This window comes from Anser cygnoides, chromosome 15, assembly GCF_040182565.1.
Source record: "Anser cygnoides isolate HZ-2024a breed goose chromosome 15, Taihu_goose_T2T_genome, whole genome shotgun sequence".
Classification (NCBI taxonomy): Eukaryota; Metazoa; Chordata; class Aves; order Anseriformes; family Anatidae; genus Anser; species Anser cygnoides.
The window spans coordinates 4,771,641-4,798,974 of NC_089887.1; the positions used below are offsets into that span (position 1 = coordinate 4,771,641).

Consider the following 27,334-nt stretch of genomic DNA (forward strand, 5'->3'; position numbering starts at 1 on the left):
ACATATATGTGTCAATCATCAGGTGTACAAGCAAAACTGCCAGCAGTCAGCATTAACTTTGATTTTCACAGCTTCTGTCAGCTTAAGTTACATTTATAATGATGTTCTAACATGGTTTTCCAAAAGTAATAGAATCATGGAGGAGAAATGATACCCTATGTCATATAAACCTGAATGTAAGAAGTATAATACTGCAGTAATGGGGCTTCCAACCTGCCAGGATACCTTTTGTAAATGGAAATTGATTTTTCTCAAGGATTCTTTACTGGGTGAAATAAATTAAGTATACTTTTAGTTTTTCTTGTTTAAAAACCTCTTTGTTAAAATAAGAACCAATGATACAGACACAGATTCTAATAAATTAGAGCAAGATAAATTATATCAAGCAGTTTGCCGAATACCTCAACTTAAGAGTTTTTTTACATCTGAAGAATGCTATAGGGGCCTCATAGGAAGACAGACTGTGGATGTCATTGAAACACTTGGACTAGCTATAGATTATTTTAGTGTTGATTATGTAATTATATGTCTAGGCTCTTTTTTCCTTTTTTGCTTTAGGATTTTAATTTGATAGGATTTTTCTTGTGAATGAGTTGGAAAGTCAGTTTGGTTTAGGTCAACAGGCCTCAGTTTGACCTTAGACATAAGACAGTCAGCCTCAAAATGCTACACAATTTATACTCAGACACTTAAAATGTTAATAGGTTTCTAGGGCACAGATGAAGCTTTTGTACTCATTTTGCTGGCATAATTTACTACATTAATGATAAAAAAAGAGTGAAAAAACAGAGTAAAAATGTTAATTTCAAGCACCATTACAGAAATACAATACAATAAAATAAAAAATCAGATAAATGTTCATTTGCTGCAAACTGATGATTGTTAAGAGTCCATTGCCCTAAAGCAAGTTATGCTTGTAGCACCAGAAGACCTAGGTCAATATCATTTGTGAAATGCAGATTACTTAATGGGGATTTTTGTAAATGTTTTAATAGAAAAATAGTGATTTAAACAGTGTTTCTTCAATAATGAAAAGTCAGCATTGTTATGGTGATTGTGTTAATACACGGCTGGCTGTTGCTTTAGCAGCTAAGGCATTCTTGAACAAATAGACTAAAAAGTCTCGGTGTAACTCATTAGTCAGCATCTTGTGCATCCCAGCCAGGTGCTGGGTAGCCAGTTCTTCAGCTCCTGTTGCTCTTGCTCGTGGTCCTAGGTATGGAGATTTCACTTTCAGCCTCTGCCTCTCACTTTCAGACTCTAAACACTGCTGGGGCTGTTTTTAGAGTGAATGTGTAAGCCCTGGTATAACACATGCATTGCCTCTCTCCTGGCCTGTTTGCTGGCAGACCTGATTCTCTAGCTAAAGATGGAGAGTCGTGTATTCTGCTTCCCCTGTTACTGGTTCAAACGTTGGTGTGTCATTTAACTATCACAGTAGTGTAAGTATATCTCCCCAAGCCCAAAATTAGATTCCAGTTTCTGACAAAGCCTACGTGTATAGGAAATTTACGGTGCTCAGGTGACCGCAGTAGATCTCTGTGCTGCTGCTTCTCTCTGATGAAAATTATGTACAAAGCAGAAAGTAAGGGATACCAAGTATAAGGGGCATTCAGGGTTAAAACTGGGTAACACCTGTGGGAAAATGGATCCTTAGAGAAGTATAAGATTTCAGGGTCTGCAGCATTTGTTGACTCAAATATGAGATGTTTCCCTCCTAAGAACTGGAAGGCACCTTAACTTTTCAAATTTGTTTAAAAACTCAGGTATGATAGGTTTGCTCAGTTTAAAGCTGTTGTGCGTATTTATATCTCAGTGTAGATCCAAGTCTTGTTAATTGTTAGGTGTGCATTACTTATAAATATCTAAAAATCGGTATGGATTTTTTTTTTTTTAAAGCTAGCTATTGAGTGCTGAAGATGTAGCAGGAGAAATGTAGTTTGGAGTAAATATTTTTTTTAAATAAAAACTTCTCTAGTGTGCTTTTGCATACCAAAAAGGCCTAATGACACTTCTGATATACTTCATGCATTCTGACATTTTTGCATTTTCAGCCAGATAAACATGCAGTACACAGCAGAAGGGATTGTATTAGTTTCTTCGTTTCTTCACTGTCTATTGTATTAAATAATGGCTTAGAAAAATCAAATAGACCCAGGTCATGCATAAAGATGATTAGAATAGAATAATAATTATGTGCATATGTTCAAACCTTGAGTAGTGCTTTCTGGGAGAAGCCAGGCTCCATGTTGAGTGAAGGCATACAAGGGAAATGGATTTCTGGCATCTGAGAGAGCTGTATCAAATCCTTTCTGCATAGGTGGGGACACAGGCACTTCTTGTCAAGGGATTCTAGTGAGCTCAGCTTCTTTTCCACAAAGACTTTCACAATGGACACTACATAGACATTCCATTTCACCATGAATTAGGCAGATGATCTGCTTTCTCCCGTCTCCATACATCTTAACTCACTAAATACTCGTTGCTTTGGCTCTCCTTGTATTGAAGAGCAGAAAAGCCCCTCTTGCTGTGGAACATTTGTACTCATGTCAGCAAGGAATACATTTTTCTCAAAGTCCTTTTTATCCAAGATGGAGTTCACTTTGCAGATTGTAGGTCTACGCGTGCAAATATCCACTCTGGGGAGCAGTGCACTTAAAACTGGTAATTTGCCCAGGTATCAAGGAGCTATTTGTGCAGGGAAACATCATGCATGACAGCAAATTGTTTTCAGAATTAGAGGGTCTGATGCCTAATTCTGCATCCCATTCATTTTAATTGGTATTTTTGCTACAATAAAGTGGCGAGAATAAATCCACTAATTTCAGCAGTGCACTTAGAATATAGGTAGGGGTATACCACTGGTACATGAATAGCAAAACTAGCAGAAAAGTGGTCTGATTTGAATTTACAAAACACTACAATTTCAGTGTTGTGAAAAGCAAAGGAACTGAACAGAACAATGTTAGAGTAATATAGAACAGAATACAACAGATTAGAAGCTAAGCCTTAGCTTTTCTACTTTTCACATCCATTTTAACTTCTGAGAATATATTTCTTCTTTAATGCCAAGAAAAAATAGCCCAGAGAAGCTCATAGAAATCTTAGGAAAGATTTAAAATATTCCATCTCTGAAACTGTTTGCAATTAAAATATTGACACACAATCAATAAAACCCAAGAAATTTTACCAAATATAACTCTGCAGTAGCTGCAAAAATGTTGTAGGATAATTAATATTGGAATAGTATGAATTAATTTAGTCAAGAGTATTAAAAGTACATGCAGAGAGTTTGAATTTTTTTGGTGGAATAATAAAAAAAGACACTTAAGAGAGATGATCATTATGCTTTCTCATGATTCTCGCATATGCTTGCGCTTTCTAAATTTCTTGGGCATTTGTCCAGTAAAGAAACACCAATAGGCTCTTGCTGTTACAGGAGTCATTGCTGTCAGAGGCTGAGCTGTAAAGACAAACCTGGCTTTGCAATGAAATGAATGGGGTTGGAAAGGTCCAAGGTTATTCCAGGATTTTATTTTGTCATAGGTGCCTGTATATTTGTTCTAGAACAGTTTTAAACACTGTTTTTAACCTCATTATGATTTTATTAATTTTGAGGAACTGTTTTGCTGTTTAATGTAAGAATTTGGCTATAGGTTTGCACGTGCTTCAACACAGAATGTTTTTTTAAAAATGAGATGGAGTAAGAAAGCAGTAGTTTTTTGACAGTATGACTTTATATTACAAACAGTAGTTCTGAGACAATATGCTTATTTATCCTCTCCTATGTTTGATACCAGCTGTCTTGTGAAATATAACAGTGACACAGATAACGACAATAGCAACAACAATAATGGGAGAATGCCTGATCACTACTATCATAACCTATACCCCCAAAAGAAATCATCACCCTGTGAAACTGAACCTTTAAAAAGAAGCAGTGTTATTTATGATGCTCAAAACAAGCATACTGAAAGTCAGAGAGCGGCTAGGATAATATCGGTCTCTCAAGGTGTAGATATTAGCCATATCTGTATTTAAAATTATTTCTTATTAGAATGTGATTCTGCATATTTTGTACCCCTATGCAAATTCAAAATGCAGATAAGGTTCTTAAAAAGAGGCACACAGAATAGCATACACTTGGAAAACACAGAATGTGAAACCAAGAAGCAGTTGGTTGTTAATTTTGTGTATTCTGTATGGTCTTTTATTGACCCAAAGAGATCTGGTTTTTTATGAGCCTAAAGAGAAGACACAACCTCACTAACGTTGTGGAGACCCACTCTGTGTGGGCTGCTGGGTTTTGTGAATTAACAAATGCTCTAAATGAACGCTATAAAAATAAATCAGTGATGCTGCATTGCAAGATGGGCTTTGTTCATTTATTTCTGACACGAATGGTTTAGTTTTAATTATTTATAGCACTTCACAGTGCATTGGTAAATGTGCTGCAAGATATTTTGTAAAAGTAATGAAGTTTTTGAAACAGCAGACCACAGTACATCTGTCACACCCATTTGGTACAGTGGGAAGTGACCACGCTGGGGGGAAGAGGGCGAGAGAGGTGCTATTTGCTTTATTTTGCTTGTGGTATGGAAACAGCTGCAGTCACAGACTTTGCGATCTGGGCTTTTTGTTTCCATTCATGCTGGTTGGTAGAACTGGCACATCAGTGTAAGAGCTGAGGGCCTTGTGCTGGGGATTTATGCAAGTATTTTGCTTAGGAAAGGAGAGCTGCTGCTAGCCCTTCTAGCCAACACTGTGACACTCAGTAATCAGTGACACGTGCAGATGGCAGAAAGAAGCAAGTAATACCAAGACACATGAAGCAATTCTACTGCTGGTTCTGGGGAAGACTACACAAAGAGAGCACACGGCACAAGAGACTGGGCATATACGGGAAGAACTTTGAAACTGCAAACTGTATACACCCTCTGATTTCCTCTTTTCAGATCATTGCCTGCTCTTTTAGGTCAGCATTGGGAAACAAGGACCTAGTTTTGGAGTCAAAGTTAGTTTAAATAATCCCAAATCTCTTTCATATGATTTTGCGCAATAACTAAAGTATGGAATCACCTCTTTTCATGAAGAACAAGGAGAAAGAGTGGGGTAGTTGGAGAGAAGGGAGGGAAAAAAAAAAGAAAAGAAATGAACAGAGTGTAATCCATCTTTCAATTCATCCAGAGCCTGAAAGTTCACTTTTAGTTTTGACTGTGCTAACTTATGAGTTTGTCAACTCTAAAAACGTTCAATTTAAATTTTCTAGTTTTATTCTATTTTTAGCACTTCTTATGTCCTTGAAGTCATTAGCTATCTGAATAAAAAGCTAATGTATGAAATGACCTGCTCTGCATCCATGTGGAGGTAATGGAAGATATTGGGGGGAGGGGACTGATAGTTCGTTTGAGGCAGTGAAACCACTCATAGAAGTGCACCATGGAAAGGACCAATTTTTACCTTTCTTGTGGAAAAAAAAATAAATAAAACAAACAAAAAACCTAAACCCTCACCTTTTCTCTGCATCTGTTTTTGCATCGATAATAAATGTCTTCCCCTGGACTGGATGAAATGCTGGATCTGCACAGCTATTCATAATGCATGTTCTTGTTCCTTCTTTCTCTCCTGCTTTTATCTTGCTGTTTCACACTATTGGTATATTCAACATTGGAAATAACCCAGAGAATTAGCATCTTCTTTTTACCACTTTATGATGTCAGATATATCGATATAAGTATGGAGATGCAACACAAAGGCAATCAAATTTGGTCTGGATTTATATGTATGTAAACGTTTTACTTCTCAATAGTATTTGCAGCCCTTTGCTGCTGCAATCATGTTAATCTCTGATGACTGGGGAATAGCAGCAATATTAATGAATAGACTGGCTTGTATATGCTCTAAGATCATAGAATTCTGGGAATATACTTTGCAAGCTATTTTATTCTAATGTCTTCTTCATGAAGCCACCTTCATGGAGTAACATGGGATTTAAAATACAAATCTTGATGCTGATCTTGCAGAGACTTACTGACAACCTTAATTTTATGCACTCACACTTCAATAGGACTGTTTACAGTATGGAAGGTTAAGAACCAACGTGAGTCTGCAGAATCAAGATATAGAATACTGTATCTTGTTTTAAGGCTGTTTTTTCTCAATTATAGTGGTGTGCTATTATCAGGGACAATTGCCAGCTACCTCAGTTACAGACAGCTGCAGAGCAGCAGGTTGCGTTCATGCATCGATCCTATAATCTTTGACTTTGCAACCCTGGTATCATCCAGTCAGTGAACTACAGACAATACGTATCCTTATTTTCCCTTGCTCTCTTTTGCACTATAACAGAACTAATTACCCTTTGCTTCTGACTGTTCCAGCAGCATAGCTGGGTGCTTCCTCGTCCCTTCCAAAGGAGTGCTGGGTATTCATTAGAAAAAAAAAGAAAAAGAGAATGGCTGACATACCCAAAGGCATCTTCTCCATCAAAAATCTCAGTGGGCTAATCTAAGTTCTGTAATCAAAAAGATGGAGTTTTCCTTTGTAGTGCCCCTTTCTCTCCTCTCGGAGTCATGCCAGAAAGAATCCTTCCTTACTGCATTATCTTCACCCCCCACAGCACACAGAGACATTCTGAACTGTTAAGCAGTATGTGTATGCCTCATCCCAGAAAAAGATTTGTCTAGCATCTATACCATGTACACACTCCACAATACATCCTGATGCTTCTCCCTGTCATCCCTCCTCTCTTCAAGGATGCAAAGTTCCTGTGAGGTCTCTTATGATGATCACGGTTTCCTCTAGACTTGCAATAGTAGACATTGTGTCCCTGCTTCTCTATTGTAAAATTGTTGAAATTCATACAAACAAAAGTAGCTGTCCCTGGTACACTGATTCATCCAGCTGATGTAAAGCTAAAATGTTACAGATAAGCCTGCAGTAGTTTTGTAGGATACCGTGTAATGGGCCGATAAACCACACAGTTACTGCATTCTCAGATGTCATTTACTTTCTCCAGGGCAGAGAAAGCCAATATGGGGTGAGCAGTAATGGTCTCCAGCAACTATAAAAGCAAAATGAAAAGTGACACTTTTCAACCCAGCAAAAAATAAAAGTGAGCTCCCCTTCTCCATTCCTTGGAACACTTGAGTTTTAGCTTCCAGCCAAGGCTGTCACTTTTGACTAGGCTCAGCAAAGTGAAAGCCTCTGCTGGAAGCATTATATCATCATTGTAATCTTTCTTTTCACTTTTTTTTCTTGCTAATTCATCTTTATTGACTTTATTTACTTTACTAGTCCTTTGTGTACTTACTACCATATTTGTTTTCTTTCTAATACGCTGGGCACCCACAATGGTTTCCCATATTGATAAAAGGTTGGCCACTAAAGATAGCCCATACTTTAGGTATTGTTGAATTTGACAATGGTGCCATGTAGCTTACATCACTCCAATGGATATCCCTGGGAATCTAAGACACAATATATTTTTATTTTTTAGCTTACTTAATGAAAAGATCCTGATGAATCTTAATGATTCCCTAAAGAACTCCTCCATTTCATCATTTTTCCCTAGGGCAAGAGGTCTCATACAGGTACATTTGTTGACTCTGATAGTTCAACTTACTTGTGGCATCCATTCACTACTACCTACCCTGATCGCTAATTCTACCTTAATCTGTTCTATGTCAGCACTAACTGCTATTACCATATAGCTTTATTAGATAGAAATCTGTAAATGTTTATTTTAATTACATAAATTAGGGTATTAAATATATCTGTAAGATATCTGTCTTAAAGATACGTAGTGCAAATGAGGATTGGTATATTTCATGCATTGAAAAGAAGCTGGACATCAGAATTCATGATTGCTGTATTGCTTTCATGGTTTCCTGTTCATGTTGGGCAAACTACTCAGAATTCACAATAAATAAATAAATAAAATAAATAAAATAAAATTTGTTCTAGAGTGCTCAAACACTATTTTCTTCCAGCCTTCTGAATTTGGTTCCCTTAGCTTCTGTGTCTCACTTCATCCACTTATGAAATTAGTCGTTGTCTGTCTTCCAACTTCCTATGTTGTATGACACTTAGGTATAGAGATCCTTAGATGAAGGACTCATAAAAATGCACAGTACTATTTATAGCAAATGTCTATTTCTTAGTTTTGCTGAAAGCAAACACTACCATTTTCTTTAGAAATGTAAGCTAATGCCTTGCCTGTTTCAAGAAATCAGTACAAAATCTACCTGACTGTATACATATTTTCAGTTTCATCATTACTGATTCTTTTACGCCTGCTCAGCAGCCCTTTACACCAGTGCTTTGTGTCCAAGATTTGGTTTTGCATTCTGCCCTTTCATCATCTCAAATGCAATATTCATGAATTATTTTTTGACTTCCTGCAGATTCTGTATTCAGAGCTTTTTCTTCTTCCTTGCGGTCATATTTTCTCTCTTTTCTTCTCTCTGAAGCCTTCAAATACCAGAGTATTTCTTATGCAGGTCTTAGGCCAATGACTGCTGTAGTTTCTGGATCAGAACAATATTCTTTATGTATGAAATAGTTTCAAGACAGTTTTAATACCTTTCCTTTTGCATTGCTTTATTTTTTTGCTTCCTTTTCTATATAGAAGTATAGAGAGCTATAGCTTCTGGACAGCAGACCTTCATTTGCTGACCATTAATATCTTTTTCATTGGTCTACACAAAGAGTTAAATTTTCTGAAACTTAATTTATGTACCTATCTTCACTATGCCTCTTTTTGCTCCAAATCCTGTTTTGTATGTTATTACCTAGTTTGCTTGTATTTGCGTACATAGACTTTGTTCAAATGTGAAGTATTTTCTTGACCTTCTATTTTAAAAAATAAATGAGATTATACCCCGGTGGAAAAGCTGCACCCTCTTTCAGATCCTACATTAAATTCCAGAGAATTGCAGTTTTCCTCTTTGTTACTGTCACATTTTGGCTAATTCTCTGTGCAAGGAATATTTTATGTATGCTCAATGTTTTAGAAGGATCTTCTTTATCAAAGTTGTACTCGATCCTTGTGGGTCTCTTCCAACTCAGGTTACTCTGTGATTCTCTGATTCTATAATTCCGTAAAAGTTAATTTTACTTGTACCATAGCACACTTGACAGTAAAAAATGTGACTTTTAAAACTATGCAGTAGTCTTCCAGTGAGTAGCAATTTTAAATTACAAATGTTCAAGAAGTCCAGTCACACATTGAAGGAGATGATCAGAAATGTCTTGCTGGACAAAGCTAAACTCAGATGCAGCCATATACTAAGACACTGTTTGTTTCAGGGGTCCCGTGAGAGGGCATCTGCTGATGCCTGTACGGGGTTTGTGTAGTAGTTTGTTTCAGTTTCAAAAGCTGGTCACAGTTCTGCCATCTGTCTCATTCGCATCTCTGGCAGGCAAAACTAAAGATAGCATTAATGTAATGGTTTCCAGCCTGCTAGAAATGCAAGCCTTTTTGTTTCCTTCACATTTCACTCTTCCTACTCATCTTGCCTGCACATGGTCAAAAAGTCAGGAGAGGACTTCTTGTTTTTCTGTCACATTGTGCTTCCTTAAGATGCACCCTCAGACATTTGTATTCTGCTGGACTCAAACCCCTAATCACGTGCATAAAACCAGTTCGGTTAAATTGTCTCAGGCAACCACCTGTTTTTCCTTTAAATATACTTTTGAATTCTTTCCCATATTAGAAATAATATGTGATTAAGAATGTACTGTTACTGAAATCAATTTTGATATAAAAAGACAATTTCTAAAACTAAAAAACAGAGAAAGATTAGATTCTGTTTCCAGTCTTTCTTCCTACATCTTATGAGTGTCTTGCATCTAACAGTTACCAGAGCTGGGCTCTGTAAGAACAAAATAGGACACAGATTTCAGAACTCTTGCTAGGAATCCAATTCCCTAATATATTAGTATAAGACTAATAGTTTTCAGAGTACCTTAAGTTTCATCCTCCATGACCACCTAGCATGATTTTTTTTTGGTCTCTCAAGACCCAAACCATAATATGGTTCAAACACTTGGCTATTTCCTTGGGAAGATAACACACCTAGAAGTGGATTACTAACCATTCTTCCTGAAGGTGGTTTTCTGCCTTATTTGAGTGGATGAGGCTAAGTAAAACATGAATCACCTGTTAGTGATCTGTTAAATAGAGTGCACAGAAAATATACTCTCACCACACTCATTCGTTTTTCATGATACAATAACCTGCAGTATAACATGTACATGGCTTCTATTCAGAAGGGAAAAAAAGCAACTCTCTAACAATGGGTATGTAATTAGTAAAAGACGATGGTGATATGTTCTGAGAAAGAACCATTTCACAGCGGATAAATCTCAGGATTAGTGTGAGTAACAGTTAAATTCCTCAATTATACTGGAGTAAAGAAAGAGCTCAATAGATCAATGGTTATAACATACAGTATAGTTTGTTTCATCATGTAAGGATAAGAATTTGATGCAGCAGTTGCAAGGAGAATATATAATTCCCTGAAGCTTAATGTAAAATTGGAGCTCCTTCTTTCTGTCAATACTCTTAAGATCATTGCTGCTGCTTCTCACCAAAAGTCCAATTTTGGAGTCACTGCAGTTTTTTAAAATGCCCTGTTTTTACTCATTGGAAGTTTAAGCCTAAAAGTTTCTGAGCACTTCTTTATATTTTAGTGAGCTATAAGAGGATAAATGCATAATTTGATGTCTTTTCAGAAATAGACACTACAGTTTCTTTGTTTTATCCAAAACTTTTTAGATTCTTGAAGAGCGGTGCTGCAAATTTAAGACAAATGTATTTTTTCAAGTTAAACTCTTAAATGAAGGGAATGTGTCCATCTCTGTGCTATTTCCCTCCTACATGGAAAATGTAGTGTAGGCACACTTCTCTGAGTGAATGTGGGTCAGTAAGCACAGCAGTCTTTGTGTTTTTCATTATTGAATCAGGTAATTAGTATAATGTCTCAAAATAAGAGTTGAATTTTGTTAAAGATCATTAGCTAATAATGTAATAAATTTAAGAAATTATTACAATCGTCTCTAACAAGATCTACAATTTGGATCTATAGACAAAAAGCTGGACTCAGTCTACCTATGCTTAAAGCTGTTTCATGTCCATTACTTATTTTGATATGTGATATCTGCATTCTATTACATCAGATGAATCAGAAATAACTCTATGAATGACAAGTGAATTACTGTTTATTACAAAGTTTATGGCCTGTAATTTGTGTGGGTTATGAGTATTGGAATGGAGTGAAATAGAAGTCCTATATCTAGATGTAAAAGTATTTAATATTCTAACACCGAGTTGTCGTGTAGAGAGAAGGCATAGCTTTCAGAAATCTGTACCATTGTTTCGAAGAGAAGTGTAAAAAATTCAAAACCAGGTATTCATTTATGGTTCAATAAATAGCAGTCATATAGTTTTATGGCTATGTTTAATCTCACATATGTAAAATCTTCAGTGATATATGAGTACTATTTATACACAGTTTAAGAGCTCTTCTACAAGCATGCTTAGCCTCCTTCCCTTGGGAGCTACACAGTTAAAAGGGAGATGAACTTGAATGTTTGGAAGAACAAATACAGTCAATGATGAAAAAATCATTTTATAAGTAACAAGTCTTAGAGGGATCAGACATACTGATCAAGTATAACACCAAGATTTTTAAAAGCTCAGGGCAGTGCTGCAAGCAGTGAAGGGCAGTTTAGTCTAATAAGGTGTTAAAAAGCACAAGAATTCTCCACTCCCTACTGTTTCTACTATTTTTTCCAATGCTACCCTTCTCCTCTTTCAGGTAGGCATCTCCTGCTTGGAGCATATTACGTCTTTACAGCCTGCCTCTGAAACCTCTGCTTTTGCAAGTGGTTATTGCTGTTTAGGCAGAATATCCATGCGTATATGGCTGGCTAAATCTTGATCTGTTTTAAAACAAAAAATAAGGAGAAATAACATGTGAATATCTCATTCTGACCTCTGGTATCTGATAACTTTTCTATCAAACTACTGACCCAACCCAAGCTGCTTTTGGTAAATTTCTGTTTCGTAATCTTCTCTGTGTCTCCTCCATAATGAGCCAGCTCATGTTCCTGCAGTGGTTTCTTTGCAGAAGAGTAGGTGTGTTTCCTTAAGGATGGGTTCAACTTCCACTTTGGGGAAGATACAGTTTCTGTTTTCTGGCGGAGGTGAATCTTTGGTAGACTCAATATAGTCATTCTTGTTTTTATAACAGTTACTTATCATATGCTCACATGGCATTCCAAGTTCTGGTTTTGGCACATCTCATTCATATAACAGTTTCAAGTTCAAGTCTTTTCATGGTTCTCTTAACAGATGAGGAAATTGAAGCACACTTAGATTATGGGAGCCACAGAAGATGTCTATATAAGACCTGTAATGAAAACTAAGAAGTCTTTAACTTTCAGGTCTGTGCTGCAATCACTGGACATTCAAACTATGGAAAATGTCCCCTTACCACTCAAACTATATGGATTAATATGTAATTATTGTTTTAGACATTGCATCACTTACATTATTAATTAATCCTAATATTTTATTTTCTGTGAGGCAAATTGTCACTTTGAGCACAGCACTCAGAAGTTTTCCTTCTTCTGACCTTTTATGGAAGCTGTACAGAATAAAGAGGGAGAAAAAGCAAAACCATTAAAACTGTAGTTTTTTTCAATTTGTCTCTATTAAAAAATATGCATACTTCTTTAATTAGAATAAATGTTGACCTATAAATAAGACAAGAAACCTTCTAATTTAAAACAAACAAGCAAGAATAAGTAACTTGCCTCTCCTTATTTCTCCTAACTTTCAGGTTTGATAGATTATCCTTCAGGTTCCAGATATGTTAAGTCCTTCACAGTCTAATCCTCATAATACATATTGATAATGCTGTTATTTTATAAGTGAGGAAAGATGACCTTGTGTTTTAAGCAAAAGATGAGGTATGAAAGTGATTATTTAAAAATATATTTTAAATAAAATTTGATGAACTAAAATTATTTTTCCAGCCTGTTTTCCTGTGAAAATGATCTGAACTCTGTTCATTTTTTTTCAATAATATTGAGTAGATGCCCTCTTTTTCCTCTTCATAGGAAATGTTAATTTATAAGTGCTTGCCTTGAGTTTCTAACTTTTGCCAGATTTTATAAAATAGTCCTTTTTTTTAATAAACTATGCAAAAAAAAAAAAAAGCACTTTTATGACTTTTAAGAGGTAAGAAATATTCTTTTCTTTTATCTCCCCAAAATTTAGTTTCATCATCTATTGAGTATGGATATCAATGTCTAACTCATTGGTTGCTGTGAAACTTAAGTATTTGTCTGGAAAGTTTAAAGTTTCTTGGATTTTAAGCACTATGGATATATAATTAAGAGCATAAGGAACAGCATAAGGACCTGAGCTCATACCCAGTTGTGATGAATAATTTATGTGTAATGAAAAGGAAATGGTTGGAGGAATCATGAAATTAACTCTGCCTTTTCTGGAACAAGTGTCACAGAGCCTGGAGCTTTTTTCCATTTGGCCCCAAGAAGTGGCAGAATAGGTCTGACTTCTTTGCTTCAGCAGAGGGCAGATCTTTCAGCAAGGCACTGTCTGCTCTGCTGTGGGATGTCAGCCCAACTCATGCAATAGATTGGAACCTAACTTTGTCATAAAACGGAGAGCGAATATGCTCACAGCTTACACAGACAGATAAATTGTCAAAGTCGACAGAGACAGAACATTTTGTGCAAAAATATGTAAGCCCCAACACTGTCAAATGAAGAGAGAATTTTATACTGTCTGTTTCCCACTGATATATGTTTGGCTGTCGTCTTATTTCATAGTTCAGGCAATTGAAACACTGTTTAAATGTGTATCATAAACCTATAGATGGGAGCATTTCCCTACTGGATTTAAACCATTACCCCAAAGGTGCTAAAGGAACCCAGCTGTGTGTCGCTTTTTAAGATCAAGGGGCATTTTTGATGTTAATGTCTAGAAAAGGCAGATGAACACTAACAGCTGCTTATCCACAGGCTGGTGAATTGAATAGGGAAATACTTCTGTTCTGGAAGTCAGATCTCCAGAGAGAAGTGATAAATTATGAGCATCTCTAAGTAAGAGTGATAGTCTCTAAGGACAGTTGAGCAAAGCTGATAATATAAAATATGTAAAATGTGGAAAATATTTAATACTTCTGTTTCTTTGCTCTAAAGAGTTGGAGGGGTTGTGTTAACAATATATACGGTGCTACTGAGCTAAGACATGCAGGAGAAATGCAATATATTAATTCTCAGATCACTAGTTTGTAAAATGCTTTTCTGGTACCCAGGGATTTTCAGGACTATTACACTGATAAGGAGTCAAGGGCAGTCTCCTCATGGGCTGGGATGGCTCTCTTGGGAGATGAAGGGAATAGAAGAAAATGAACAGCAGATTAAGAGCTGGACAGTTTAGTATTTCTCTGCTTCCAAATGCTGATTTTTTGAAAATTTATTTATTTTTAGCTTTCCATTCTGCAACTACTTAAAGATATCCAGCAGCTTTCTTTCTGAGTTATGACCTGCTCTCCTGAGTGCTGATGAATCAACTCAGTAAAAAGGCGTTCTGTAGGAAGTCAAGCTGCACGCAGAGAATCTTCCCCTGGATAAACACATTTTGCACAATTCCTGTGGCACAGACAGAAGGAGAAGCTTTCCCTACAGGCTCTGACAACAACGTTATCATGTGAAAGTTGCTGTGAGCAAAATACTTTGGAGGCCGGCAACAATGTAGAGGAACCTCTCAGATGCCAAGTCTTCTTCACTGTTTGATGGCACTAATAGAAGGCATAGGATAACCTTGAAATGTTGCTGTTTTTATGCAAGGATACTAAAGTAAAAGCCTGGAGGAAGGGAAGGTACAGCATCAAAAAGCTTAAGATGCTCGTTATTCAGGTTTTACCATTAAGGCTCAGATCATGCAGAATTAGATATACCTGTATTTTAGGTGGAACATCAGCATTTTCTTGAATTTTCTAGTTGCCTAACAGGACATAATTATTTTCTGCACTTGCATTGTGTGAAATATATCACCTCGGTCTACCAGCTTCAAAGAACTGTAACCTCAGCCATAATATATTTATAGTTAGAGAATATTTTTTTAAAAACTGAAAACTGGAATTAAGATTTGAAATTCTTGTGAGAGACAGTTCATACTCAGTTATGGGTAGTTTTATGATTGATAACTGGATCCTACTTGACTAATCTCAGTTTACCAGTAAAGTCTTTATGATTAGGAGAATTTTACATTCTTCAAGTTTCAGTAATAGACTCCTTTAAGCTGCTCAGGCTTTACTGGGTAATTGCTTCATCTCTAGGGCTTCACTTTAGGCCCAGGGAAATGTGGAATCTTTAAAACAATTACTGTACATTTTGAAAGCTGTTTGTAGTCAACAACATTAAGCAGAACAGAAGCAGGAACAGGAACAAATGGTATCTAACACTGCTTTACTCAGGAGGGCACTTTTGTAGTCTACTGTCTGATACCCAATTTGCTGAAGAAATCAAGGACAGGAGGAGAAAACTGTAACAAGCTTTGGTAAGTTTTAACAAGAATTCTGTCAAGTTTTTATTTTCAGGTTAGGAACTGTGTGTGGAAGACCTGTGTTTTTTAAATTGAAGTGAAGCCGCAAAGCCTGCTTGTCAGCAGAGTTAATTTCTCTGGTTGTGCTGAAAATGGTTCCTCTGTTGCATGGACAAATCGGCTTCCTCTATGAAAGCGGTCGAAAGCTTGGATCAGAAGTAACTTACTTGTCTTTTGATGGAATAATGGTAGGCCACAATTGGTATAGCAGTATCTCATAGTATTTTTCCAAAGTATCCATGGCTTTCCCCTAGTTGTGCTGGTCATGTCAAAAACCGCAGAACCTCATCCATGCAATTGTCACGTGGATAGATTTTGGTTGCTCAAAGCACGAAGCTTTCCTGCACCTTGTCACATGCAGCTTGCTGTTTATTTAAAGGTGGATTTTGATAAAGTTGCACAAGAATATAAGTAGCACACCACAGTATAGTCCTCAATGGAAAAAAAAGAAATTAAGGGGATAGTATGTTCTACTGTTGCCCAGTGGGAGAGAGAAATCCCTGCCTTCCTCAGTCTTTGAGTTCTTGATTTAGAGAACTGGAATCTCTTCCAGAATCCCTTTCATCCTTATGGCTAAACTTAGGCCCCTATCGGTCTGGCTACAAACACATGAAATCAGAAGGATGATAAGGCAGAATAAGAGCAGAGCTGCCCCACGCATTTTGCTGTCTAGAATATATTTTGCTCCCTCTCAGCTTGCACAGGGTTGAGGTTTTCAGTTTGATAAGAACACTTTTGAGTGTTATTGTAATGACACTTTGAGCCATATATTACCTCCCTTACATTTCTTCTTTTCAGTTTATCATCTCACTTCCTTCATTCTGTTTTCTTTGTCGCTGCTGTATCCTTTGACGCTGCTATATCATTTGATAATTTTTTTCCACTGTACTTTCTTTCCATTCATTGTTTTCCTTTAGTCTAACAACTACTTTTCCTTTCTCTGTCTCTCACTCCATTACTTTCCTGTTGCTGACTCCAGTGAGTCTTCATTTGAGTGCATCCATCCAGTGCAAAGGGCAAAGCCTAGGTAGCGACTGGGAGTAGAGCATTATTTGTGCCCTGTTTTACCCCTGGAGGTCGAATAGACAATTGCAGAACAGGAGTCGGCAAGAGTGGCAGGCGCATCATGCAAGTGATGCAGGCTAAGGATCCCTGAAGAACATAGCAGCACTGAAGGAAGGTTACTAGCAGCAGTGGTGTGTCCTGGCCCCCAGGACTAAAACAGGACTGGCTTGCTTTGTTCTTGTTGGCTTGACTGTGGGAGAAGCCTCCCAGCCAGTAAATGTCATCAGTGAGACCCACCAGTTGTTAAATTTGCCCGTGTGTGGCTTTGAGCCCAGAGTCCAGCATTAAATCCATTCAAGATCCTGCAGTTTATTTATGTCAGCAGAGACTTCCTTTGGAAAATATATTGTTTTTAAGTATCATTCAACTGTAAAATATTCTAATACTTGCATGAGATTTTTTTGACTACCCTTTTAGTGATAGTAGCTGTTAATTAAATAGATGTTTTCTTGAAAACCCTTTGAAACCTTGGGAAAACACAGAACTTCTGCGTGGAACTATTTTTCTTGAAACTCTCTTCTGTTCAGTCCTTCCTTTCTCTTTTTCTTTCCTGCCTGCTTTCTAGCCAGCGTGTGTACTGAGAAGCAAAGGCTGCTGCTTTGTGGTCTGAGAGGCACAGCACCAGTAAGGCTGGCATTCAGCATGCCCGCTTTTGCCCGGGGAAACATGCCCTAAAAGTCCAGGAAACTAGAAGTGAGGCAGTGAAGACAATCTGCTTTTTCAATCTGAGCCAGTTGTTTGTGATTGCGCTGCTGCCTGCTCTGCCCACTGCTCTTCCTGGGGAAGGGGCAGAAGTGTCTCTGTATTTGCTTACAGTGGTACTTCAGGGCTCTGCTGTCACCTGCGTGCAGACTCATTTGCAAACAGGCTGTATCACTGGGGAGCAGAAATGTGTTTTTTTTAAACCCTAAGCAGATTTATAGTCTAGTTTCCTGTCAGATCTTTGCATTTTCCTTCTCCGCCCCTCCCAGCCTCTGACACACTTTTTCTCACTTTCTGTGTCGCTCTTTGCTCATTCTGACACCAGTGCACTTGCTTCCTTTATTCCTGATTCTCCCTAAACTTTCGGCACTTTTGGGGTCAGGGGGTGTTTTGCTCCTTGTGTTTCCTTTACTTTTTAACAGCTGCAGAGCACAAATAACCTCTCCAGGACCCCTGGAGAGACGGTGGCAATTGCATGGAGGCAACATAGGGACTCTCAGCCTGCAGCAGCTGCAGCGAGACAGCCTGGTCACTCATGAGCACCCAAGGTAAGGAAAGCAGCTGTCAGATCAGCTCCACCTCACTGCTGGCTAGGACGGCATTTGACTCTAATCACTACAAGTTCCACTTTCACCTTTCACCTCTTTTTTTTTTTTTTTTTTTGTGTTCATTTTCAAGAGCCTGTTTCTTTGAGAATGATTGCGTTCGTGCCTTCCTTGCCCTCAGCAGCTCTAACTGTACTCTGCACGCGCGGGTACACGGAGCTGAGGTTTCAGCGAGGTAAACAGGTGGTAGCTGGAGGTGAAAACATCTTCTTCAAGAAGTGTGCGCTGGGAAGGACGATTGAAATGGAGGCCTAGCAGGGGGAGATGAAAGGGCTGATTGTCAGCACTGGTCTCCAGGGAATTTCTATTCATGGTGTGTTGTGCCCTAACCCTTTTTTAAAATCCTTTCATTGGGGATTTATGCTTTCTATTAACTAATACAATCTTTTTTTTTTTTTAATTAGTTCTTCTCACTTTCTTTATTATTTTCTCAACCCTAGTGGATCTCTTACTTTTTCACCATCTTCTTATGCCTGTTTTTCATCAAGCGCATTTTTGTTGTGTGACAAATGTTCCCCTTGTTCCTTTCTTTCTCTTCCCTCCACCTTCTTTTTCTTGTCTGTGCAACAGACTGTACATCCTCCCCCATGTTCTCAGTCTTTCTCTCCTTCCCCTCTGTGATTTACTTCTCTATCTTGTGTTCCCCTTTCCTGTTGCTTCTCAGATGCACTCCTCCTTCCTGCTCCATCCTCTTTCTCATGCACACAGCATACATTGCAGCCCTGCAGAGTTGATTTTGCACACACAATGGTGTTGCCTCTCCACTGGGCTGTCCTTGTACACATATGCTGCTTGTATATCTGCCCCTTTGCTCATGTACATATTCAGGATTTGCATATTTGCAGTTTTGGAGATGCATCCCAAAGTAGCAGACTTTCATACTTAAGTAGCTTCCCTCCAATTCTCAGACTCGTACTTAGAGATTCACAACAAATAACCACTGTCATCCTGTCCCTGTTTCCTTCTCTCTCACAACAAAATTTTCTAACACCTATAACACACCATAGCTTCCTTTCTACTCACAAATACAGCCTTCCCTGACGTTGTTTTTTCTATCCCTGCTCTTTATATCATCCCACTCTTTCCAAAGTTTTTACCCCAACCCTCCATCAGATTTTTTTATCTGTTTTAATCTCGATGTTACATTTATGTTGGGAGGAACCACTGAAGCAGATGGTCTTACTCTGTGCTGCCTTGGCATCTCCCCGCATATGTGTAGGGGAACTGGAGGAAGTTTTGCAGTTTCTCAGCTCCTCTTTCCTTTACAGCATATGCAGGCTAGAGCAGAGCAAGAGCTTTGTAAAGCTCTTAAATACAGAACTTCTGATCTGACACTAAGGTAGTTTATGTCCCATTGAATCCCATGGGATTTCAAATCTCAGCGGTAGAGAGAGGTTCCCTGCTGTAATGCTGTAGTGGGAGTAACTTTGCTCCAAGGATTTGGAAACAGCTCATTTTTTAAATACTACAAGTTGCCAGGATCAGATATGGTTAAAAATGCATCCAAGGATAGTATCTGCTATTATTGTGTATTTAAGTTTGTAAGCTTTGAACCAGATATGACAAAGTAGTAAATTTTTTGATGAAGCTTTTTAGCCTCACCTTCTTAAGCAGGGCTATTGAGGCTGAAGATTTATTTCTAGGGATGTTCTGGTTTGGGCTTTTGGGGACTGAATAAGGATCACATATTAAACTCAGCTGAATTAATAAGAGAATTATTGTGTGAGAGAATTCTCTTAGCAATCTACCCTGCTCTCTCAAATTGTCTATCTCCTTATGAGTGAAAGAAGCTTAAACTATGTTTGCAATTATAATATATCCTTTTTGATTCAGAGCTAGCAAACTGTGGCCTTTGAGCTGTGAGCATTCTCTTCTGAATACTGAAGCAGGTACATTAAAATATCTTTGTCTTTTGGATCTGTTGAAAAGTCCAAAAGCCTAGAACAATAAAATAAGAGATGTTCGTACAATTTTAATATGAGTCCTTACTCTGTTACAACTTGTCTTGTGACACGAAATGTTTGGTGTTCCTTTTAGTCATTCCGCAGAACTTGCATGATGATTTTGTGCTTTGTGTTTTTGGTATCCTGTGTCCCCAGTACTAGTTCTTCTCATGCGGCCTTGATACCTCCCAGAAATAAATTGGCTGAGACAACATTTCGCCGCTTTTCCCTTCCCTCTTACCATCGTCCCTCATCATCATGGTTTGCTGTGGGTTGAATTTAAATGGGCATTGTCAAAATTGGGTTGACAGATTCAAGGAGCTAGAATTATTTTTTTTTTCTAGTTTCTTTAGTCATTTACCTGGCAGAAGTGAAATTTCAGCTGGAAAGAGCCTGGAATCTTTCCACCCACCCAGCAAATTGCTTTACTGGGAGGGGCACCCCTGGAACAGACATTCAGAATCACATGCTGGACTCCCTGTTCTTACGCAAATAGTTACTTCTATTTATATTTAACTCCGAACTAAGAGAAAAATAAAAGTTTAGCATGATTGAGAAGAGAACCATTTGACTGCAGTTTTACCTCTTAAAATTAAAAGCAACTTGAGCCTTCTCTGAAAGGATGCATCCCAAATAACTGGGATATGCCGAAGAAATCTGAATGTAGTATATCAAATGATTTAGTTTTATACTGTCACTTAGTCAAATTTTTAATGAGTTATGTGGCGTGATTACTCACAGAGGATGAAGCATATAAAGATCTTTATTTCTCCCAATATGATGTCTATATTATTGAAAGAGAACAAGCTATCCACTTATCAGGTGTCTCAACTCTCTTTGATACTGAAGTGCATGTTTCATGAAATACAAAAGTTTCACTTAGATGTGGTCATTAAGGTTGTGTAACTGATGGTGGAATTTGACCTGTGACAGCTTTCTTTGTAAGTAACCCCCACAGTTATCTAAACCATAAAAGAGTAAGGAATATTGGTTCAGGTCTTGTGGCTTTCAAACTGGAGGGTAAAACCCTAGTCCTCACCAAGTTTAGTGGAGTTTTGCAACTGGTATCAGTGAGATATGATTTTTGCTTTGGCTGTTTATCACTGCTGTCTGTAGGATTTGCATTCTCAGAATGCTGTCTGCTTTGCTGAGAATAGAGTATCTGCAGTGAATCTGCAATTCCCTTTTCAGAACAAATGATGGGGTTTTCTCAGGTGTGTGTGTAATAAGATTCTCCATCTCCTCTCTTCCCCAAACTCTCTCTTAAGTGCTGCCTTCACCCTCTAGTCAGGGTCAGTTATTTAATGGCAATGAACATTTTCAGGAAGGTAACCTTTCTGCTTGTGATTTGTTCAAGGACTCTGGAATTATAATGGTTGATGTCAAAAGTATATAATTGGTCTCTGTGGCACACATCCAACAAGTAATAAAAGGCTCTTTCTCTCTACTTCTTCAGTCAGTATTCTCTCCCTATATTACCCTCTCACTTTTGCTCCTCTCAGGCAAAAGGAGAATACAGTGCTAATCTGTTTAAAGTGCGATTTGACAGAGTGGACGATCTGCCATATACCCAGACATGCTCTGTCCCAGCCGCAGGCAGCAGTGGATTGCTCCCTGCCTGAAGGTTTGCACACTGACTTTAGTTAAACATAAATGTCTTCTCTGAACTTTATTTTGAGCACCTTTCTTCCTTCATACTCTTCCGCCAAGTAGCTGGGCTCTAGTTTGTGAGTATCATGAATTCTCACATGCTCATTGATGTACTGGGGGGGGGGGGAGGGTGTTTAAAAATTTACCATCAGGTAAAGGAGCCTTTGTGCTCTTTTATACAGAAGGCAAAAACAAGTTTTTTTTCACAGCTCAGGGTAATGTATTACCAATAGCACCAGAAGCTGACCGTGTGTTGTGCATTGTCTGCAATCACTAGTGAATAGGTAGTGAAGAGAATATTCTTGTTACATTAGTCCCACAAAACCTATTTTATCTTCAGTGCTGGATGGAGCTTTACTTTCTAATGCTGTTTACTTCAGTGAATCTGTTTAGCAACTCAACAGGAAAGAAGAATTTGTCAAATCTCACTGGAAATCTATCAGAAATGTCAAAGTAAATGCTATAACATTCTGGTTTCGTCAAAAGGGTAAATGTATATACAGCTGTGTATGTGATATTATTGCTAGTAATTGTTGCCTCGGTGAATCTGTCTGTATAAAGTAGCACTGTGTGATATTAACAGATATTTTTGTTCTGGTCCCTGAGGCCAGTTTGGCCTTACACAAAGATACTTGTTGTTTGCTCAAGCCTGATAAGTCTGCCTTGTTCACTGTAGTTCAGGGAAGGAATACATCTTCATTGCAACCAGTGAAAAGATTCCCACCAGCCCCCTCAGTGCTGGATGTCTGCTGGCAAATTTTCAGCAGGTTGTAACTGAGGCTCTGAAACTTTAATGCAGGCTTTCTGTCTAAAATGAGATCCTTTTTTTTTTCTTTCCATATGAATGCAGACAAAACCGTATGCAAGCAGGACATATATGGTTTTCAGTAGCAGTTAATAGGTTGTTTCCACTTCATTTCTTATGGCTCTGTATGTGTATAAACATTTCTAAGCTACCTACTTGAAATCAGTGAGCATGCTTAATAGGTTGTTACACACATTTAATATATTTGAGCACAAAACCAAGTTCCTCCAAAGTTTTAAACACTATTAAAAGGCAAAAGATTTTCCCTTCAGATGTTTTCCTCTATGAATTCTGAATCCTGAGCAAACTGGGAAAACACCCGAAGGTTGTTTCAATTCTTTTACTAAAGCTAACACCAAATACACCTAATTTCCAAACTGCAGTGCAACTGGTGATTGAGTCTTTTCTTCTTAATCATCAACTGAGAATATGACATAAGATCAGTTGGAGGCTTTTGGCTTTTAACATCTCAGTTAAACTACCAGGGATGTTTACAATTCACTAACCATACTGGGCTGTTGAACGAAGCCATGGCAGTTTTGCATGGATCATCTCCATGCAAAGACTGGTGCATCCAGTCTTTTACAAGAACAAGGCGCAGTGTCTATCCAGCAGCTACTGCGTGCATCTCTATTTCTTGGCTTTTTGTGAAGATAGTTGCCACTCTGTACATTTATAATGAAGTTTATAAATTACTTATTTAATATATTATATTATAATATATAATAATTATATAATACATTTTAATATAATATAATTATTTATTATAAATTTATTATAAACTTTATAATGAAGTAGTTGGTGTGACCATCAAACTAATTTCACTAACGCCTTGCACTGAAGGAAAATACAAAATTTCATAAACTTTCTTGTCTTCTTTACTATTGCAGAGCTGATTTTCTCGGGGACGGGGGGTGGGGGAGGAGGAGGGAAAATAATCTCTGCTACTGCTCTGGTAGTTTCCCTTCACAGTTCCTGCCAAAACAGGACAGAATAAGTCTCAATATTGATTAGTTTAAGAATATAGAATATCCCGAGTTGGAAGGGACCCATAAGGATCATCAAGTCCAACTCCTGGCACCACACAGGTCTGCCCAAAAGTTTAGACCATGTGACTGAGTGCACAGACCAATTGGTCTTAAATTCAGACAGGCTTGGTGCAGTGACTGCTTCACTGGGGAGCCTGTTCCAGCGTGCAGCCACCCTCTCGGTGAAGAACCTCTTCCTGATGTCCAGCCTAAACTTCCCCTGCCTCAGCTTAACACCATTCCCGCGGGTCCTATCACTGGTGATAACGAAGAACAGGTCACCCGCCTCTCCACTCCCCCTCGCAAGGAAGTTGTAGACTGCAATGAGGTCCCCCCTCAGCCTCCTCTTCTCCAGGCTGAACAGGCTGAATATTTTTGACATGTTGCATCCTTCCAGTACCTGTATTTTCAGTTACATATTTTTCAGGAAGATCCAAGATTAACATGTTTTATTGTAGAAGGTTTAATTTCCTTCTGTCTTTTATTCTATCATTTTTGCAATTTAAGCCATGAAAGCTAACAATGCAGTATGAAAAAAAATATGTATTTAAACTTTTGTCTTAGGTCAGAAAGGAGTGTGTTTTTCTTCTGCTTTATTTTTTAGAAAAAAAAAAAAAAGTGAAGGAGTATTACATTTCCTGTAAGGCTGGAAACACTGAGTCAGTTTCTTTTTAATCTGAAATTCAATGGTTTGAAGGAAAAATGATACTTGGGCATTTTCTTATGGAGTGTTACAAAACAGAATGATGTTTTTGTGACTTGTCCGTATCCATAGTGAGAGCGATATCAGTCGGTTTTGCTGGAGTAAGTGCTATTGACAGTAACACCTTCACTGAATCACTGAACAACTGGGGTTGCACACCTGGGAGAGTAGTGTCTGGCTCAATAGTTACTTTAGAAGCTGTATGAGAATACAGTATCAGGAAGGAATGAACTTTTTCACCTGCAAAGAACAATTGGAAAGTGCTAGGTTTAAGGCAGAAACGGTCAGGATTTGAATGCCTCTTTTTGAAGGTTGTGAGTTTAATGACAAGCTCTGATACCTTCTAGAACTTCTACATTGTGGAAAAATGCAAACTCGTTGCAATTGCATCATTATAAGATATTTGTGCATAAATACAAAGACATTTTAGCAGGATAGTATTAGAAATATTGGATGCAAACCTATTAAACAGCTAATGTGATCAGCCCATATCTAAGTGCAGTCTCTGTACAAAGGGATAAGAACAGTAAAGATCATCTGAATATTCAAAACTGTGAGGGAAGAACATGCAAAAAGGTGAGGGGTGGTTAGTTGCTGTTATCTTGGTCCTTGTAGGACATCCCAAGTCCTCTCTACCTTCAGTCTGATGCTTTTTTCTGACTTGCCTCGCTTATGTTTTCTATATCTCCTTTCCTCTTCCTCTCTGATTCTCGTTACCATCCCATATACGGTAGTTTCATCAGGTGAGTGAAAACAGCTAACAAACTTCTCCCTGCACAGCACACTTCAGAGCTGAGGATATCTGTCACCTCTGGTTTGTGACTGATCCTGAAGGAAATGAAGCAATACATAAAGCATAGCAAATGAAAAATAATCAGAAATCAGAGGGAAGGCATAGACGGGCTGTGGTGCTTTAATAAGTCTTCTGTACCTCACTGTGGAAGTCGTATTTTCATCTGGAGGATTCTTTCGCATTATTTTCTTTCGCTCTCATGGAGAATGCTTAACGCATACAACAGTAGTAGGGGGCGGTGGTTGTGCTGTTTTTCAAACATGGTCCAATATTGGTTCTCTGTGGTCCTGCATTTAACATCTATAAAAAGCCGCACAAGATCATCAGACTCTGTGGGCTGCGCAATGCCACATCCTGGCATTCTGTGTTACGTTCTGCATGTCTAGAAGTGGTTTCTTCCCACCTTCCTCCTGCCCTCACATGGAGGCAGTGAACTCAGTAGTCTCAAACCGGAAATTTGTTCTGCCCTGGGTTTGGCCTGACACAAGCCCAGGAGGACACATGCAGCTGCCTGCAGCCCACACTAGCAATCTAGAGAAAATCACAGTGAACTGAGTTAGTCTTCTGGCTGGATATGGGTTATGAGCGATCAGCTGGACCATTTCTGTCCTGAAAATGTATGGTAACATTTTTGGCTGAGAGCTAAAAGTTTGCATATAAAAATCTGCGGGGAGAATATGGTTATTATTTTAAACTTCCTTTATGCTTTAAAACATTTTTTACTAGAATTATCCATCTCAGGTCCTCAAACTGTGAAGTAAGAAAGTCTAATTCCTTTTTACCTTGCTAGGGTGAATGATATCATAAATATTAGAAAGAAACGTAAAGAGTTATTCCAGAAATTTGAAATGAGATAAATGTGTGTTACTGATGTCAGCACTCCAGTGGAGATACCAGGAGCTGCAAATGTCAGCTTCTGATCCCTACAAGAAAGGTTACCAACTTTCTGAATGAGTCCTCACTCAGTTTACCTCACCTCCACCATTCACCTCATCACTACCATTGCTAAGAAGTGTCCAGAGTTTCCTGTTTCCCAAGTCAAACCCAATGATAGCATTTTTGGGTTGTAGTTGTTGGCCATTCTAAGTGAATAATTACATGAGACCAAGAGGAAGAAATCTATTTTCAACAGACATTCTTTGTAGCTTTTTACTTTTTGAAGTCAGATTTCAACTCACTACAATCAGAGCTTTCCAGTTGTTTATTTAAAAGTTTTGCTGAATTTTATTCTTTTCTGGAAAGTCCCTTCTGTCCTTGGTAGCTCTGCTTTCACTATTCCTGTTACACCAGTCTTCCTTCTCACAGCTTCCTCAGCTCCAAGCAGGCAGGGTTATTAGGACAGAAAGGGTTAATGCTAGGAGAGAGAAGTGGTCAGGATGTCATAATAAGGTATATGCTTCTCCTCTGTGTTTTTACTTTCTGAGAGCCATAATTTTTCCTGTTATATGCAAGGAGAAAGGTGAAGACAGGATCTAGAAAATGAACAGTTCTTAAAGCGGCTTCTTGCTGCTTTTCATCAGAATATAAATAGACTGTCGCTTCTGCGAGCAGACACGTTGATGAGCGATGGAGGGAGATACTCGAGGTATATCAGGGCAGCTGATCATCAGAACTGGAATGCACTTGGTTTTGGCAATGCGGACACATGAGTATCATCTAACCAGTCCGTCCACCAGTCTTCACAACCAGTATGAAAATACTGCTGTACTCATTGGGGGCTGCCCTAAAGGCTGAACAGTACTTTTAAAGGGTTATGTGATTCTCAAGAGAAAATTAGTCAGAGTATCTGAGAAACCTTCATTGCCCCTGAACTGCTCTCGCCTTCCTCTATTGAATGCTGCCTGATGTATAACCTCTGCTTTCCATTACTGAGAACAAGGAAGAGCTTCAGGTTTTGTCAAATTGCAAGGCAGTAAGTTTTCAGGATGCTGCAACCACATTCTTGGATGTTTCCAGCTTTCAAGTCACATCAGGGAACACAGAAGAATTAAAGAGTTATCCACCCAGAAGCAGCCATGGCCAGCACTAGTAAAGCCCTTTTTACCCTAGGGAAGGTTGTCACTTGAGAGCAACCAAAGGGCATTCAAACACCCAGAGCAACTTCAAAAGCTTTACTAGCAACCAGGAATCATTAATGATTACTTTCTCTCAGGACAGGTCCTGCAAACATTACCTCCCACACTCATTTGCTATGAACAATTTCAGTGTGAGTATAAGGAGAAAGTACAGTTCTGTGGTTACTGTAGTTCATCAGCCCTTTCAGAGCTCTCCCACGGTACTTGCCCACTTGTTACCGAGTTCTCTCTTCCGTGATGTTCTGCATTTTGGTCTCCTTCACCGAGGCACCTCATGGAGCAGGAATAAAAGAACCCCTGGCTCTTTTTGCCTTCCACTCAA

At 38.3% G+C, this 27,334-nt stretch overlaps 1 protein-coding gene across 2 annotated transcripts in view; it reads left to right on the forward strand.

Moving 5' to 3' along the window:
* The window catches only part of CARD11 (caspase recruitment domain family member 11), a 106,467-nt gene that overhangs the window by 44,022 nt on the left and 35,111 nt on the right, over positions 1-27,334 (forward strand). The window contains exon 1 of one of the 2 annotated variants that reach the window (XM_013174874.3): positions 17,494-17,958. The exons of the other annotated variant lie outside the window; for it this stretch is intronic. Coding sequence (XP_013030328.2) covers positions 17,946-17,958 — 13 coding nt within the window. The 5' untranslated portion in view covers positions 17,494-17,945. Of the gene's footprint in view, positions 1-17,493; positions 17,959-27,334 lie in introns of those variants that run through there. 2 annotated transcript variants of the gene reach the window in all.